Below are 18,059 nucleotides of genomic sequence, written 5' to 3' on the forward strand. Positions count from 1 at the left end.
AAAAGAAGGCAAGGTGAAAGATTCAGGGGGGGTTGGAGTAGGGGAAGTAGACAGATAATGAAGGTGGGAAAGAGGAGGGGAGGGTGAGAGTCACAGCATGGGGAGAGGAGGGGAAGGGTGACGGGGACAAAAATCGGTAGACGAGTCAAGGCAATGTCCAAAGTCCAGTAAGCTGTGATCCATGGGGAAGTGGTATCCCTTCCCTATCTCTATTGCGAGAGGCTCCCTTTACGCAGTGGACTCTCTCAGAGAGGCCTCTGAGACTCCAAGGCCTACATACTGGATCCTTCCCCAAAAAGGGGAGAGGGAGTGCTTTGGCAAGGGGTGCCATACCATACCTCAAGTGTGAGTGGCTCCCTTGGCGCAGTGGACTCACTCAGCGGGTTCGCTGAGACTCCAGAGTATAAATATTGGATCTTTCCCCAACAAGGGGAGAAGGAGTGCTTAGTCAAAGGGCACAAAGGACAGGGGGTAGGCAGAGTACCAGGCAAGGGGAGATATTCAGGGGAGAGAGGATAGGAAATAGGGAAGAGACAATAAGGAGAGACGAAAAGAAGTCTGCCTAGAGACCGACTGGGTAGGTGACGACCAAGGAGGGAATCCAAGGCCCATCTCCCCTATAGCTAAACCAAGTAGCTCCATCGGGCATGAGACAAAATAGTTCAGTCTCAAAACATTGAGAGAGGAGGGAGGGAGAGACATAAATTGAGGGAGGATGCGGTAGGAGACAATAGGGGAGACAACAGGATGTGCAACAATGTGGTTCAACAATATACTAGAAGAAGATCAACAAGAAAACCTTAAATAAAATAATCAGCAATACAATTAGGGAAGGAGTGAAAGGCGAGAGAAAGTAGTGGGGGTAGGGGTGGAGAGGGAGTGAGGATAAGGGAAGAGACAACCATAGAGACGAAAGGAAGTCTGTCTAAGGTTCACAGAAAAACAGGGTGGGGAACAAAGGGCAAGGGCATGTGAGGGCTGCTGGAAAGAGTAGGAGAGGAGAGGGGGGAAGGTGCATAAGGTGCATAAAGTTTGAACAGACAGAGGCACATATCTCCTGCCTGGGGGCTGTATTGTTGGGACCATGTTTAGATAGAGAAAGGTCCTGGGTGGGGGAAGGGAAATTGAGAGGACGCATATTGGGCAAAGAGAGAGAGGTAAATCAGATAGTCACGTGAGAAGTCAAGGGAGGGCAGTGTGTTGAAGCTGTGGAGGGAGAGACGTGGAAAGGGAGGAGTGGAAGGACGCGGTGTTGGGAAAGGGTAAGGGGAGGATTCGGCAGAGGAGAAGAACAAAGAGAGGGAATGTGGTCACAGGATGATATGAGAGAAAGGGGCCAGAGACATGAGAATATGAGTCATGTAAATAGGCACGAAGGAAGCGGTAGTCAGACGGAGTTAGGAGGTAGTGGGAGAGACAGTAGTTGAGAGGTAGAAGGCAAAAGTTCTCGGACGTGTGTTAGATTTGTCAAACAATTTTGTAGGGCCTGCCGTAGACAATCAGCAATACTGCTTTACATGATTGCTTGTGAACAAAGTAAAAAACATAGACCTGCTATAGTGTGTGCATACAGCCGGCTACCAAATGTGAAGACGTGTAGCTCGTAGAGTTTAGCAATTTTTCTAGAAATTCCTTGCAGTGGGGATGTAACCGCGTGTGCAGCATGGGCTCCCCTCGGCCTAACTGGAAATGGAATATACCCTTGTTGGACATCTGCTGGCAGTGCTGCTCTGTCATATGGATTAGGGTCTGGTCCAAGTCAACCATCAACACTAGCTTCTTGTCCCGCTGCAGCCGATGCTGGTCTTCTCGTCCTAGTAATTCAGCTTGCTCAGAGCTAATCATCAGTTCCGGTACACTGTGAACCATGGAAACCGTGGCTGTAGATCGCGGCACCTGCTGCTTTTCATTCTTGCTCTGCAACTGTGTCAGATCTTGACCACATTCTGCACACAAGCCTTTCATCACAACTGGATGACTGCATTCTTCCAATCGCACCAAAACACCGCCAGGGGGAACCACTTGGCCGGGCTGCGCGCACAGCTCCAACACAACTCAGGCCCGGTCCGACTTGACTTTCCGATCAGCGACGATTCGAGGGGGCTCCTCGCTTCTCTGGTTGCTAGTGTCCGCAGGGATAGTACGACAAACAGCAAGGACTGAGCCCAGCTGCACTGCGGCACCAGTGGTGACCTTCCACTCCAGCAGCCGTGCATGGAGCCCGCAGGGCCCCAGGGGGCTCCATGTTGTGGGTGGGGACACGCAGGACCTGGAGGGCGTGTCGGACGCTCGTAGAGTTAAGTTTGGGGGCGCACTAGCTTAGTTCAGCACGTGGGAGGGGAGGAGAGCGGCGGGGACCTCCCCCCGTCTCCGGAGTCTCTTTCCCCCCGCGGAGCCCAGCCTTAGACTCAGCACTCGCGGGAACGCACACGCCACGGGCCACCATTTAAAGAGACAGTAGCGCGGGAGCTAGAAGTTACTCTTCCGCACACTTCTTGCATTACCGAAGGGTGCTGTTTGAATGTACCACCACCCCATGGGGTCCTAATAAACATATCTTTTGTATTCCAGTTTCCGTGCCAACTTCTATCCTATGACAATAAGAGTTACTTGCGGCTTATGTAGGCTCACTGAAACTCAATACGACACCAGGGCTTCTGTTTTTTGGTCAGCAGCACTGAGAGGTGTTCAGTGGGGGTTGAGGAACTTCATCGTTTCTGGAGACGGACCTGCTTTTCAGGTGAGTGGCTGGACTCACATTTAACAACAGCCCTTTTGAACTTCTGTTTGGAAATCCTGTAAGAGGTCCATTGTGTCTGGTGAAGAAGGGATGGAAGTTACCTCTCAAACCTCCCAAACAGGATATTGTGGACTATGTACTTGGTCTCCGTTCCAGGATGGCAGAGTATATGAATAAGGCCACCAAAAACCTTGAGGCTCGCCAGGAATTACAGAAGGCATGGCATGACTAAAAGGCTGTGCTGACTGTTTACCAGCCAGGGCAGAAAGTGTGGGCGCTGGAGCCTGTGGCCCCAGCAGCCTTCTAGGACAAGTGGAGTGGCCCCCATACAATTGTTGAACAGAAGGGAGATGTTACCTATTTGGTAGACCTTGGAACTCCCAGAAGCCCCCATAGGGTATTCCATGACAACAGACTGAAACCATATGTTGACAGAGAAGACATGGGCTTGCTCATGGCTACTGATGAGGGACTAAAGGAAGAGAGTGACCCTCTCCCAGACCTGCTCCCACAGAACCCTGATGATGGGTCAGTTGATGGTGTAGCCTTGGCAGGCAGCCTCACTGCCCAGCAGCAAGCTGATTGCAGACAGGTGCTCAATCAGTATAGAAACATGTTCTCACTGACTCCAAGTCAGACTACCCGGTACACTCATGAAGTGGACACTGGGGACAGTCTGCCTGTTAAAAATAAGATTTACAGGCAGCCAGACTATGTCAGTGACTGTATCAGGACTGAAGTCCAGAAGATGTTGGATTCTGGAGTTATTGAACCCTCAGATAGCCCTTGGGCTAGTCCAGTAGTCTTAGTCCACAAACCTCACACCCAGGGCAATGGGGGGTTAACTGTTAACACACAATGTTAGGTCCGGGGTAATAGGGTTCAGGGAAATAAGGGTAAGAGGAGTATTCATTTTAGGGTATTATTTGGGGGAGTTGGCGGTATGTATTTCTTAGTAGGACTGAGTATTTTGTTCAGGGTACTTATATATATCAGCGCTTTATCTGTGCATGCACAGTGTTAGGATCGTGATGTTAGGGTTATAAGGAATAAGAATAGGAAGAGTATTACGTTTGCAAGTTTTATTATTTTTTGATGTGTTATTAGTTTTAGGGGTTGTTGCTATTTGTTTTAGGATTTTGTTTTTTGTTTACAGTTTTGTTAGTAGCTGTACAAGTAGCCTGCTAGAAGTGGAATATTAATGCTACAGGGGTGCGGTTATTCAGTCTTTGATAAGACTCATCACATCAATCCCAGCCTCCAAATCCTTCTGCATCATCAACATTGACAAACCCAGCCTCCACATCCTTCAGCATCATCAACATTGACAAACCCAGCCTCCACATCCTTCACCATCATCAACATTGATAAACCCAGCCTCCACATCCTTCACCATCATCAACATTGACAAACCCAGCCTCCACATCCTTCACCATCATCAACATTGACAAACCCAGCCTCCACATCCTTCACCATCATCAACATTGATAAACCCATCCTTCACATCCTTCTGCATCATCAACATTGACAAACCCCGCCTCCACATCCTTCACCATCATCAACATTGACAAACCCAGCCTCCACATCCTTCACCATCATCAACATTGACAAACCCAGCCTCCACATCCTTCACCATCATCAACATTGACAAACCCAGCCTCCACATCCTTCACCATCATCAACATTGAAAAAACCCAGCCTCCACATCCTTCTGCATCATCAACATTGACAAACCCAGCCTCCACATCCTTCTGCATCATCAGCATGCACAAACCCAGCCTCCACATCCTTCTGCATAATCAGCATGCACAAATAAAGCCTGCACATCCACAGTAGTTGCCCACAAAACAGTTCACTGCAGCATTTTGTGCTTCACAGTGAAGTTCAAGTCCCATCGAAGTGAGAAGTCTCGTCCCGGGGTTCAGAATCATATTCATCATCTGCGTGGAAGCATCACATACCTGAAGTCTCGCCTGGAACCTCTTGGGCTTCATGAGGATCCGAAACTGAAAATGAAACAACACTTATTATTATCAAGGCTTTCACAGACAAGTAGAGTAACCCAAAAACAGTTTCCACTTTAAAGTGATTTTATGAATTAATCTTAGGTTGCCGTAATGTGGGATGTGAAGTAGCCACCAACATTTTAGTCAGAATGCACAGGAATGATTCATTTATGTGCCAGGGTTTATTACGGAGATATTGATTATGATGGACTCAGGGCTTTGATAATTAATTGAACATGGTAGGGGGTGGGGGTTGGGCGCTTGAATAGCCAAAACACATTGGCTAATCAAGATGTACCCTCCAGTGAGGGAAGGAAAGAATATTAGCCATCAGACAGATACCACATCAATGCCAGGATGTAGTAAATGGAATAGAAAGGCGTTCCTGAACACTGTGGAACAGATGCTTGAGTTACAACAAGATATACCAATATAGTATACAACTTATCAGTTAAAAACAAACCTGCATGAGAGGACCAGCTACAAAATGATCACAAGAGGTATGTTATTTCTAGAATGTTCTAATGGTGGGGATGCCACCCACTGAACTTGCGGTTCCTTGTCTGGTTTACAATCGGAACCACTGGGTTTCTGACAAATGAGTCTCAGATGGCTCTTACATCGTCAATCAATCAATCAAGCAGGGTTCTTCTAAAGAGCGACTACTCTCCTGTTAGGGTGTCAAGTAGGCCTGGGCCTGCCCAGAGTTTGCAGAGTGCCGCTACAAGGAACTCCGCAAAGTGCGAAAAATTCTCCGCCACACTACGGAGTACAATAGAAAAATGCAGTTTGAAGTATTTTTCAGTGCCAGAGGCTTGTCCGCACGGTGTAGTCATGACGAACGGCACCATGCACATCTCAAGCGGACGCTGCTTTCCCTTCTGCCGCTCAAGTAGATTTTTACTCTAACTGGCAGTTTCTCAACTCGAGCGGTCACGAGCATACGCGACCATTCGCAATGGGAAATCTTACCACCCCCCGCGTTACGAAATCTCGCCGGGAGGTTGATTTTCCACGCTCATGCTTGCCAACTTGATGTTGACGATCATGGAAGAGGAAAAATAACACCGGGAGGTGGACTTGCTCGCCAACTTGACATTGACGTATGTGAGCGAGGAAAAAAACTACGATCCACTACTCGGATATGCAGAGGCAGTGAGTTCCAGGTCTTTGCAGTGAGATAGGAGAAGGATTTTCCACCAGCCGAGGTCTTGTAGATTCGTGGGATAGTAGTCAGGGCCAGTTGGGTGGAGTGGAGATGTCTGGTGGGTGTGTGGAGGGAGAGGTGGCGGTTGAGGTATACAGGTTTAGCATTGTGGAGGGCTTTGCAGGTGTGCGTGAGGAGCTTGAAGGTAAATATCTTTGGGATCGGGAGCCCGTTTGGGTTTTTCTGGTGAAAGGTGATGTGACTGCAATGGGGGATGTTCAGGATGAGTCTGGCAGAGGCATTCTCGATCTGATGTCATTTCTTTAGGAGCTTTTTGTTGGTACTGGCATAGAATGCATTGCCGTAGTCTAGTCTGCTGCTGACACGTGCATGGGTGACCATTGTCCTGGGCACGGTGAGGAACCACTTGAAAATCTTCCAAAACATATGGAGCTTGTGAAAGCAGGCGGATGAGACGGCATTGATTCATAGAGTGAGGAGTCCAGGATGATGCCAAGGTTATGTGCATTGTCTGTGGGTGTGGTGTGGGTTCCGAGCGGAGCGGGCCACCACGAGTCATTCCAAGCGGAAGGGGTGGAGCCCAGGATCAGGACTTCAGTCTTGTATGAGTTGAGCTTGAGGCAGCGGTCCTTCATCCAGGTGGCGACTGCCTTCAGCACTTTGTCGAAGTTGCTCTTGGCGGCTGTGGACTTGTCTGAGGGAGAGAATCATCAGGTTGTCGCCTGTGTAGGAGATGATGTTGAGTCTATGGCTTCTGACGATGGCTGCAAGCGAAGCCATGTAGATGTTGAAGAGGATGGGGCTTAGGGGGGATCCCTGGGGCACTATGCAGCTGATCTCTGTGGGTTCTGAGTAGAATGGTGAAAGTCTGAGTCTGTGTCTTGCCAGTGAGGAAAGAGTGGATCCATTTTAGGGTATTGTCACGGATGCCAGCATCGTGGAGTCTGGTGCAGAGGGTGTGATGGGGGACGGAGTCGAAGGCTGCCAAGAGGTCCAGTAGAATGAGGGCTGCACTTTTGCCTCAGTCGGGGAGGGTGCGGATGTCATCTGTAGCAGCAAGGAGGGCGGTATCGGTGCTGTGGTTGCTTCTGTGGCCAACTTGGAGAAGTCTAGGATGTGGTTCATTTTGATGAACTCGGAGAGTTGGGGGTTGATGACCTTCTCGATGACTTTGGCTGGGAAGGCGAGCAGAGATATAGGTCTCTAGTTCTTGAGGTCCATCGGGTCTGCAGAGGGTTTATTCAGCAGGGGGTTGATCTCTGCATGTTTCCAGTCTTCAGAGAAGGTGGCGGACCCGATGGAGCAGTTGATGGTGCGGTAGTGTTTGGGGGCGATGGAGGTGCCGGCTCTGTTGGAGATGTGGGGAGGGCAGTGATCTGAGGAGGCTCCGTAGGGGATGCTCTTCATGATAGTGAGGGTATCTTCAGAGGTGAGGATAGTCCAGTTGGGTAGGGTCTGCTGGGGTTTGGAGCCATTGGGTGCAATGCTTATTCATGGATCTTGGGTGCAAAACTGTCGTAGATCTTCTTGATCTTGCAAAGGAAGAAAGTGGCGAGGTTGTGGCAGAGGTCTTGAGAGGGGAGAATGTCTGCTGCCTCTGTGCTGGGTTTGACGAATTTTATGAACATGGTGAAGAGTTTTTTGCTGTTGAGTGCATTGGAATTGATGTGTTTCTGTATAGCAGATTTATTTGCTGATGCTGATGAGGTGGTGTGCAGTGATGGCAGTTTTGAAGGCAGCATGGTCTGCCAAGATCTTGCTACTCCTCCATTTTTTATCGAGCCGTTTACAGACGCGCACGGATTCTTGGAGGATGGGAGAAAATCAGCTTGTTATCTTGGAAGGCTGCATGCCTGAGGGTTCCCTGCAGGGAGACAGTGTGTTGGTGCAGTTGGCGATCCAGCAGTGGAGGTTGCGTGTTGGGGCGTTGACGTCCGTGATTGTTGGTGGTGGAGTTTTGCTGAGGGATGTGGTGAGCTGGTCTTCGGGGAGTTTGTTTCAGCTTCTGTGAGGATGGCGGTGTGCATGGTACTGGGAAAGGAGGTATGGACGCAGTGGTGGTCGGTCCTCAGAGGTGTGGCTGACGGAGAACTTGTTGCTTGTGGAGAAGATGGGGGGTCGAGCATTTGTCCTGCTGAGTGGGTTAGAAAGGTGACCAGTTGCTTGAGTCCGGTGGTGGCAAGGTTCTCCAGTAGGGAAGAGGTGTTGTGGTCGACTAGGTGTCCAGGTGGAAATTGACGTCACCGAGGAGGATGTAGCCTGTTTAGGCAAGAGCACGATGAGCGATGAAGTTGTCTATGGCTTTGCTGAAGGAGGAGATGGGGCCTGGGGGTCTGTTTCAAGAGGGTGCCATTGAGGGTGGTGTTTGGTTGGTCTGAATCTGGAAGTGGAGGTATTCCATGTCATATGAGTGGTCGTCTGGGGCTGAGGCAGGGTTCATCCATGTTTTTATGAAGAAGGCGATATTGGGGAAGATGGAGTTGAGGAGATCCCAGATCTCTACGACATGTTTTCTGAGAGAGCGAGTGTTGAGTAGGATGCAGCTTAAGTTATCCAGTTCTTGATGGTTGTGCAGTCGGTGGGCCTGGTGTGCGGAGGCAGCATAAGATGCAGTTGCACAGGTGAACGGGCCTTGGGTATCCTTCAGAGATGTGAGATGGCAACTAGCGGTGGGGCGTCTGGGGTTGAGTACATCGAGGGTATTGGTGTTGCAGAAGTAGGAGCCACGAGAACCAAGATCCCTGTTGGTGGGCGCTGCCCAGGCTTGGACGGGTGAAGGTGGGCTTGTCTTTGGTATGACCGTGCAGCTGCTGGCATTAAGTAGTGATGGAGAGGCGAGAGGTGCTGGCAGCTGGGAGCTGGGAAACCATGCTGGGAGGGGCCAGAGATGCAGGAGCAGGCAGCAGTGAGGGGGGAAAGCGAGAAGGGGGCACAGAGAACGGCACAGAAAGAGAGATAAAACAAGAGAAATACAAAAAATAACGGAAACCTAAATAAGTACAGAGAACAGAAAGACAGACAATAGTCACCACTGGACCACCAGGGATGATGCACAGGCAGGAGCCGGTGGGTGGAGGAGGGCCTGGAACTAAGGATCTGGGCACAGGAGGGCAGACCACTATTAGGTGAAGCTGCACGGCGGTAGAACAACGCATACTGACAAGGTCAGTAAAGCCATAACATCTTGGCCTGTGGCCATCAGCTTCTGGACAGCTGGGTTGCAATCACCGCACAATAGTGACAGCCGATCTACTGTAGGGCTCTGCTCACTACAGACTCTATGGAGGGGCTTTTACCAGGAATTGATGTTTTTCTGACTGACACATAAACCCTGGCAGTGAAGGGTGGAGATGGCTATTAGGAAGTACTGATGTGCCCCTGACTGCAAATATATTTATAGAGCCACTCATGAAGAAGAGGGTAAATAAAATCATTGGCCTTCTGAGATATGTTACAACCACTGCTATGAACTTTGTAAAAGTTATTGGTCGGACTAAACCTCAGCACCTTGTGTGAGAAGTTGGCCTGGCATATGATATCCACTAGTTATAGTGGGCACCTTGTACCAGTCCAAACAACGCTTATTGATGATAGATTAAAGACAACTTTTATTGAAAGCTGTCCTAGTGGCATCTATGGAGAGCAGCCTTCAGGCTAAGTCTTGAAGAAATGTAAAGCAGCTTGTTTTACCAGTCTATAATCTTGTGAATGACCAAATGAAAGGAGAACCGCCAAGAGATATATAAAATAAATGTATTCATTACTAAACACTCTCTACTAACCTCTTTATTAGATTAGAGCAAAAAGCTCAAAATATGTTTACATTATTAAATCACTAGAACGCCAGTAAATAGCACAATAAACAGTGGGCTCCAGGGGGAGACCAAACCATATACTAAGAAAGTGGTATAACAACCACGACTTAACTAGACAATGCCTAGAGCATGTAGAATCGCTGGGACCCCAAGGAAAGACCCAAAGTAGTGACACAGGGGACCCACGGAGGACGGGTGCAGTGTGTGAACGCAGCCGCGAGCTCCGTACAACTCTATGGGAAAGTCAGGGCTGGAGTTTTAGAGTTTTAAGGACGCTTTGGCCCCCGGTGTCTGGAATAACATCCCCATCTCTATGAGGACCGCCCCAAAGCTGCTCCAATTTAGAAAAGAGTTGAAGACGGGTCTCTTTAAAGAACTCTGCATCACAAAGCATTACCCATCCCCACACCGGCCGCCTCTCCTGTCCCTCGCTGACTTTGACCTTGTATAGTGCTCTGCTGCATTTTGTCTGGATTTCTGCCACAGAAATACCATGTACATACACACATTTGTCACTTCTCTCACCTGTGTCTGTGAGTAGCTAAATGGGAATTTACTGCAGAATGTATTTGATCCTGTCTATATTTCAAGAAACTAACCTTGTGTGAGAATAGACAGTTCTGCTGTATTAAGGTACCTCTACCACAAGGTCAAAAGTCAGGGTACGGGTGTGAGGGACAAACCCAAGCCATGAATGTTAGCAGGCTTCAAACCTCAAGGAGATGGTTGAGAGGAGTTATGTTCTTTAACATCAGACATCCCATCTGTTCCTTTATTCATGATGGCGATAACTACAGTATGTGTAACACAACAGAATTGGGGAGAGTCCAAGGGGAACTATATTTAGAGACCATGCAAGCCAGTCTACACCCCCAACTTAACTGATCACAGAAAGAAAAAAGACTGGTAGCGGTCTGTGTTAAACCCTCAAGATTAGAGCAAAAAATCTGATTGTTAGAAGGTGTGTGTGTGTTGGAACCTGAAAGTGTTTGAGTAAGAGGAAATGAATCCCATCAGCCCACCCATGTGGCTGAGTATCGTCATCTGGGATTAGGAGAGGTCAAAGTCCAGATAAGGAGGCACACCTGATTGAATTGTGTGTGTAATTCTCCAATTCTCTAAGACCAAGCCAGATGGATCCGACCCAGAGTAATATACGTGGGTGTCTATGGTGTGGGAAAACAAATTGCAGTGAAAAAGTGTGATCAAAATCAAAATCAAAAAATGAGTGCTAGTTAAAATTGGCTACCATGATATAGGGAAAAATGTTATTCGGGGTAGACCATGGTGTCAAGATTAAAAGAAAGTGTATAACAGTCCGAAATAATGACTGTCCTATATAGTTGGTGTCATGGTCAACATGTTTCTGCCATGCAGGGGCATCTCCCCTACTTAGGCTTTCATCAGGACCAAATCAAGATACACTACTACAAAAATGTACATATGATCAACGAATCACAAAAGAATTGTTACCAAATAATAATACTGGATATTGTGCCGCCCGCTAGTTACTCACTGCGTCGGTACTTCCAGTTTTTCAATGGATTCTTTCCCAATAATGCTTGGGAGTAAGCCTCACCTCTCCTGGCCACGGCTCAGGAATTAGAGGCCCTGCTCTGTCCGTCAGTACCTCTGGCCTTGTCCTGAGGCTCCCACTGACGGACCTTTCTGCCATAGTGCAAAGGTGTGTGCAGGAGTCTTGCCTAGGTTTTGTACTGGAAGGTTCCCCTTCAAGTACAAACTATAATGACTAGACAAGTTTTAAAACTTTTCCTACTTTGTATGTGTGCTGTACACGCCACACAAATGTAAAGTCAGGAAGAAAGGAAGGAGAAATTAAAAGATTTCTCCTTCAATGCCTGCTTTCCAGCAGCCTTACTGTTTTGCTAAAGCACCCTGTCTTTTAATGGTGCTAGATAGGGTTTGCATCTAAAAGCAAGTGTGGGGGGGTTGCCTGGAAATGTCCTTGTATCACCAATGGAACGGCCCTCTGCCTCTAAGTAACACAAAGCCGCTCTCGGCCCTGGTTTGCATTACTTTTCTTTACAAACCAACGCAATACCAATGTACAATGGTTTGTAAATCCCCAGAAAGGTTTTTCATCTGGTTTGCATTGTAAATCTTTGCCTAGATCTTGACATCGCCTCCTACGAGTCAAGTCTTTGAGGCTCATCCAAGACACTCCAGAGAGTCAAAAAGACCAACTTTCCAACTTAGAACTAAGACCCAGAATTTTGGTAATTAAGAGGCATCTGCAATGTGACCTCTGATAGTGCGGGGAGGTCAATATCACTTTACGGATGCGGGAAAAACACAACAAGGCCTTTTACAGCGCTTCACCTGGGATTGCATGAAGGTCGATACCACTTTACGGATGCGGGAAAAGCACAACCAGGCCTTTTACAGCGCTTCACCTGGGATTGTATGAGGGTCGATACCACTTTACGGATGCGGGAAAAGCACAACAAGGCCTTTTACAGCGCTTCACCTTGGATTGCATGAAGGTCGATACCACTTTACGGATGCGGGAAAAGCTCAACAAGGCCTTTTACAGCGCTTCACCTGGGATTGCATGAAGGTCGATACCACTTTACGGATGCGGGAAAAGCACAACCAGGCCTTTTACAGCGCTTCACCTGGGATTGTATGAGGGTCGATACCACTTTACGGATGCGGGAAAAGCACAACAAGGCCTTTTACAGCGCTTCACCTTGGATTGCATGAAGGTCGATACCACTTTACGGATGCGGGAAAAGCACAACAAGGCCTTTTACAGCGCTTCACCTGGGATTGCATGAGGGTCGATACCACTTTACGGATGTGGGAAAAGCACAACAAGGCCTTTTACAGCGCTTCACCTGGGATTGCATGAGGGTCGATACCACTTTACGGATGCGGGAAAAGCTCAACAAGGCCTTTTACAGCGCTTCACCTGGGATTGCATGAAGGTCGATACCACTTTACGGATGCGGGAAAAGCACAACAAGGCCTTTTACAGCGCTTCACCTGGGATTGCATGAGGGTCGATACCACTTTACGGATGCGGGAAAAGCACAACAAGGCTTTTTACAGCGCTTCACCTGGGATTGCATGAGGGTCGATACCATTTTACGGATGTGGGAAAAGCACAACAAGGCCTTTTACAGCGCTTCACCTGGGACTGCATGAGGGTCGATACCACTTTACGGATGCGGGAAAAGCTCAACAAGGCCTTTTACAGCGCTTCACCTGGGATTGCATGAAGGTCGATACCACTTTACGGATGCGGGAAAAGCACAACAAGGCCTTTTACAGCGCTTCACCTGGGATTGCATGAGGGTCGATACCACTTTACGGATGCGGGAAAAGCACAACAAGGCTTTTTACAGCGCTTCACCTGGGATTGCATGAGGGTCGATACCATTTTACGGATGCGGGAAAAGCTCAACAATGCCTTTTACAGCGCTTCACCTGGGATTGCATTAAGGTCGATACCACTTTACGGATGCGGGAAAAGCACAACAAGGCCATTCACAGCGCTTCTCCTGGGATTGCATGAAGGTCGATACCACTTTACAAATGCGGGAAAAGCAAAACAAGGCCTTTTACAGCGCTTCACCTGGGATTGCTTGAAGGTCGATACCACTTTACGGATGCGGGAAAAGCACAACAAGGCCTTTTACAGCGCTTCACCTGGGATTGCATGAGGGTCGATACCACTTTAAGGATGCGGGAAAAGCTCAACAAGGCCTTTTACAGCGCTTCACCTGGGATTGCATGAAGGTCGATACCACTTTACGGATGTGGGAAAAGCACAACAAGGCCTTTTACAGCGCTTCACCTGGGATTGCATGAAGGTCGATACCACTTTACGGATGCGGGAAAAGCACAACAAGGCCTTTTACAGTAGATCAAAGAGGTCCATATGTATCAGCGGGCGTTTTGGGTTCTGCTGATCAGTTCCTGGTTGATACAGGAGCTACTCGTAGTGCTCTGTCTAAAAACTTGGTTCCAAGGGCTCCCCTGTCTGGCGAAGCGATTACATCCATAGGGTTCGATGGAACACCCTCTCTTAGCCCATTGTCACAACCTCTTACGTTTTACATTGACAGATTCTTTGGCCCGTGCCCATTTTTATTGTCGCCGAATACTCCAGACAATATTATGGGCATAGATTTGCTTAAATACTTTCGAGCAACAATACGCTGCGCTCCTGAAGGAGTGCAGGTTATTTTGAATGACAATTATCCGGATATAGGAAGACTATGTACTATGCAAGAAATTGAAGCGTTAGCCTCTCTCCCACATACGTTATGGGCTACATCGGAAACGGATGTGGGACAGATGCTCATTCCACCTATTCGAATAACTGTTAAGGAGGGTGTGTCTTTGCCACGTGTACCACAATACAAAAATTTCCAGGGAAGGTGAAATTGCCTTCACTCACATTGTTCAGGATTTGATTATTGCAGGAGTAGTGGAGGAGGTTCTCTACAATGTCTGTAATAGTCCGATTCTTCCGGTCTTAAAGAAAGATACTGATGACAAAGTCTACCGATTTATTATTGATTTGAGGGAAATAAACAAAATTGTAGTGCCCCAGTACCCGGTGGTGTCTGACATCACCACCTTACTTACTTTGATTCCACCCACTGCCACTACGTTTTCTGTAATAGATCTTAAAAACGCCTTCTTTTCCATTACTATACATTCCGATAGCAGATATCTATTTGGTTTCACATTAAATAATAAATCATATAGATTTTGTCGAGTTCCTCAAGGCTATACAGAAAGTCCCAGCATCTATAGCCAGGCTTTGAAAAGACAACTCGATGCTTTCGATCTTCAGTCTGGAGTGGCTCTCATCCAGTATGTCGATGATATTTTGCTTGTTGCAGACACGTGCGCGCAGTGTGAGGAGAGTACTCTTGCTTTGCTTTCTTTCCTTGCTCAGAATAATCACAAAGTGTCTAGGAAAAAACTACAATACTGTAGACCAAAGGTGACCTACCTCGGTCATCTTTTGTCTAAGGAGGGACGTGCATTAACATCTGATCGAATTCAAGCAATTTTAGATACACCAGTCCCCCGTACTCAGAGAGATGTGCGTGCCTTCATAGGTTTAACGTCCTTTTGTAGACAGTGGATAATGGGGTTTTCGCACATTATAAAACCTTTGCTAGCATTATTGTCCAAAACTACATCAATGCCTCTTGAATGGACAGATGAATGTCAGATTGCTTTTGAACAGTTGAGACAAGCCCTTTGTTCTGCACCAGTGTTAGGTACACCAGATTACATGAAGATTTTCACATTGTATGTACACGAGAAAGATGGGTGTGCATTATCAGTCCTAGTGCAGACACACGGGGATAAGCAGAGGCCCTGCGCATATTTTTCCGCAATACTTGACCCTGTGGCACGAGGGTTACCTGGGTGTTTTAGAGCAGTTACAGCAACAGCAGTGGCCATACGACAGAGTGAGGGAATAGTTTTGCCACACAAATTGCTGGTGTTAGTTCCTCATGCGGTAGATGCCCTACTAAACCAAACAAAGACTCAGTATCTCACAAGTGCACGTTTAACAGGATATGAGCTTACACTGTTGGCGCCACATATCACACTAAAGAGATGTGCTACCCTGAACCCTGCTACTTTATTGCCCTATCCGGTTGCTGAGGGTCAGGAAGAAGAACACCATGACTGTGTTTTCCTGACTGAAGAACAAACAAAGGGTTGTGTTGACTTACAGGATACGCCACTTCCAGATGTGGATGGGGAACTGTGGGTTGATGGATCGTGTTTGAGGCTGCCAGATGGTACAACTTCTGCAGCATATGCGATCACGACACTTAAAACGGTGGTAGAAGCAGCACGAATACCACAGAAATTGGCTCAGGCAGCAGAACTGATAGCCTTAACAAGAGCATGTGAATTGAGTGCTGGCTTATGTGTGAACATCTACACGAATAGCCGGTATGCCTTCGGAGTAGCGCATGACTTTGGCCTACTCTGGAGAGAGCGTGGGTTTTTGACTTCGCATGGAGTACATATCATGCACGGAGAACTAGTGCGTGATCTTTTGAATGCGTTACTTTGCCCAAAGAAAGTGGCGATAATAAAATGCAGTGCACATAAAAAGGTCACTGACAAAGTGGGACAAGGAAACGCTTTTGCAGATAGCGTAGCGAGAGAAACTGCTATGTTACGAAATGCCTCGCCAATGTATGTAGTGAAATTACAGGCTGAGCGATGGCATGATGCTAGAGAGGAGATACTAGACATTCAGAGATCAGCGTCTGAAGCAGAACTCGCAACCTGGGCAGCAGAGGGAGTGCTGGATGATGAGGATTGTTGGAGAAGCAAAGATATGGAAAGGTGGAAGTTGCCTGCAGCTTACTTGCAAGCGATGGTCCAGATGACACATGGATTGGCACATGTTGGAGCTCTTGCAATTACTCGATTGCTAACGCGAGTTTGGGAGCATCCGGAGATTGCCAATACGGCCAAAAGAGTAGTGCAGACCTGTCTGATATGCTTAATAATAATGATAATAATCCACATTTGTAAAGCGCACAATCACCCGTAAGGGTCTCTAGGCGCTGGGGGCCGTCGGGAAGATTAAGCAAGCTATTGCCCAGAGTCACATGGTGCTGGGCTAATCTGCCGCCGGTGCCGGGGATCGAACCATGATCCCCAGATTCCAGAGTCAGTCGCCCTAGCCGCGGCGCCACACCTCTCCCCTTACAGCTTACAGCACAATCCTGCAAAAGGGACTCATACTCCAAAAGGAGGGTTTGTTCCACCTACTGCACCATTTGAAGTACTGCAAATGGATTACATCCAGCTTGAGCGTTGCAATAACCTTAAGTATGTCTTAGTGGTGGTGTGTGCTTTCAGTAAGTGGATTGAGGCCTTCCCCACGAAGGATAATACAGCGTTGACAACAGCTAAGGTTTTGCTCAAGGAGTACTTCCCTCGCTACAGTGTTTGTAAATTTTTGTGGAGCGATAATGGTCCTCATTTTGTTGGGAAAATTGTAGAATACATGATGAAGGGATTGGGAATTCAGCAGAAATTTCATGCTGTATTTCATCCACAGTCAGCAGGTCTTGTGGAAAGGTATAATGCTACTCTGAAATTAAAGCTAGCAAAGATCGTGGCATCCACGTCTTTGAAATGGCCGGATGCTCTGCCATTGGCATTGCTATCCATCAGATCAGTGCCCCATTCCCGAACTGGCCTCACACCTTATGAAGTGGTGTTTGGAAGGCCTATGAATATATGGGGAGTTCCTAAGCCTCGACTGTTACATGATGTGCCTTGTATAATGATGAACAATTATTTGGCACGATTAACAAATGATTTACTTTCCATTCATCAACAGGTTCGAGAAGCGCTCCCCGACAATTCCATTGGAGAGGCTCACAATCTTCATCCTGGGGACTATGTAATGGTCCAATCCTTTGAGAGAACAAGCAGCTTCGAGCCGAGGTGGTGTGGCCCCGAGCAGGTGTTGCTTGCAACTCGTACGGCTGTGCGAGTTACCAACAGGAAGCGGTGGGTGCACTCCACTCACTGCCGCTGTGTCTCTCCGGATCTGGTGAACCCAACTGTGCTGTCTGATTATCGAGACATTTTGGACGAGGAGAAGAGCCCAGCTGTAACGTCTACTGAATCAGAGGGAGCCTTCCTAGACCACACTGTTTCTGGAAGAGAGAGATACAACCTACGACCACGACAAGCAGTTGTTTTGTGCGAGACTGGTTGAGTTACCGCTCCAGGTTTGTGAAACGGAAGCCGGGAATATCAAGGGGGGGGGATCTGTTGTGCCAAGTGTAGCGACACCCGTCTTGAATCTCGGAGAAGAAACCAACGGCTACCTCGGAGCTCAGCACTCATACTTTTATTTTTTAGTTATTCTTGAGACATTTTTGAACTTTTGAACTATGGCATCTTCTGCAATGCGAAACAAGAGAATTCTTGGAGCAGTACTATTTGTTTTGACAATTGTTGTGATAGCTGTGATAGCTTGGGTAGTAGAACTTTTGGTGCCAGTAAGAGAACATTTATTGCCAACTACCCTGATTCCATCTGAACATTTTCATTTTACTCTGCCTTATCATGAAGAACGACATAGACAGACTAATTTGAATAACAGTTTTATTCAGATTCTGCATCATACCCACAATATGACCAATACTTCGAACTGCTGGGTATGTGGGATGTTGCCTGGACATCAAAAGAAAGGAGGCACACCACTTATCCCACTCCCGTTTTCCCATAATGGTTCTTGTAATGCTTGGTATACCCTCTTGTTCACTTTGCGATGGCCAACGAAAGGTGGACTG

The 18,059-nt window shown here is 47.6% G+C and overlaps 1 protein-coding gene across 1 annotated transcript in view; it reads right to left on the minus strand.

Moving 5' to 3' along the window:
• The window catches only part of LOC147736957 (NACHT, LRR and PYD domains-containing protein 12-like), a 663,764-nt gene that overhangs the window by 622,430 nt on the left and 23,275 nt on the right, over positions 1 to 18,059 (minus strand). The window contains exon 2 of the mRNA XM_086922399.1: positions 4,702 to 4,746. Coding sequence (XP_086778525.1) covers positions 4,702 to 4,746 — 45 coding nt within the window. The remainder of the gene's footprint in view (positions 1 to 4,701; positions 4,747 to 18,059) is intronic.

The sequence above is a fragment of the Lissotriton vulgaris genome, chromosome 1_1 (genome assembly GCF_964263255.1).
Source record: "Lissotriton vulgaris chromosome 1_1, aLisVul1.2, whole genome shotgun sequence".
Lineage (NCBI taxonomy): Eukaryota > Metazoa > Chordata > Amphibia > Caudata > Salamandridae > Lissotriton > Lissotriton vulgaris.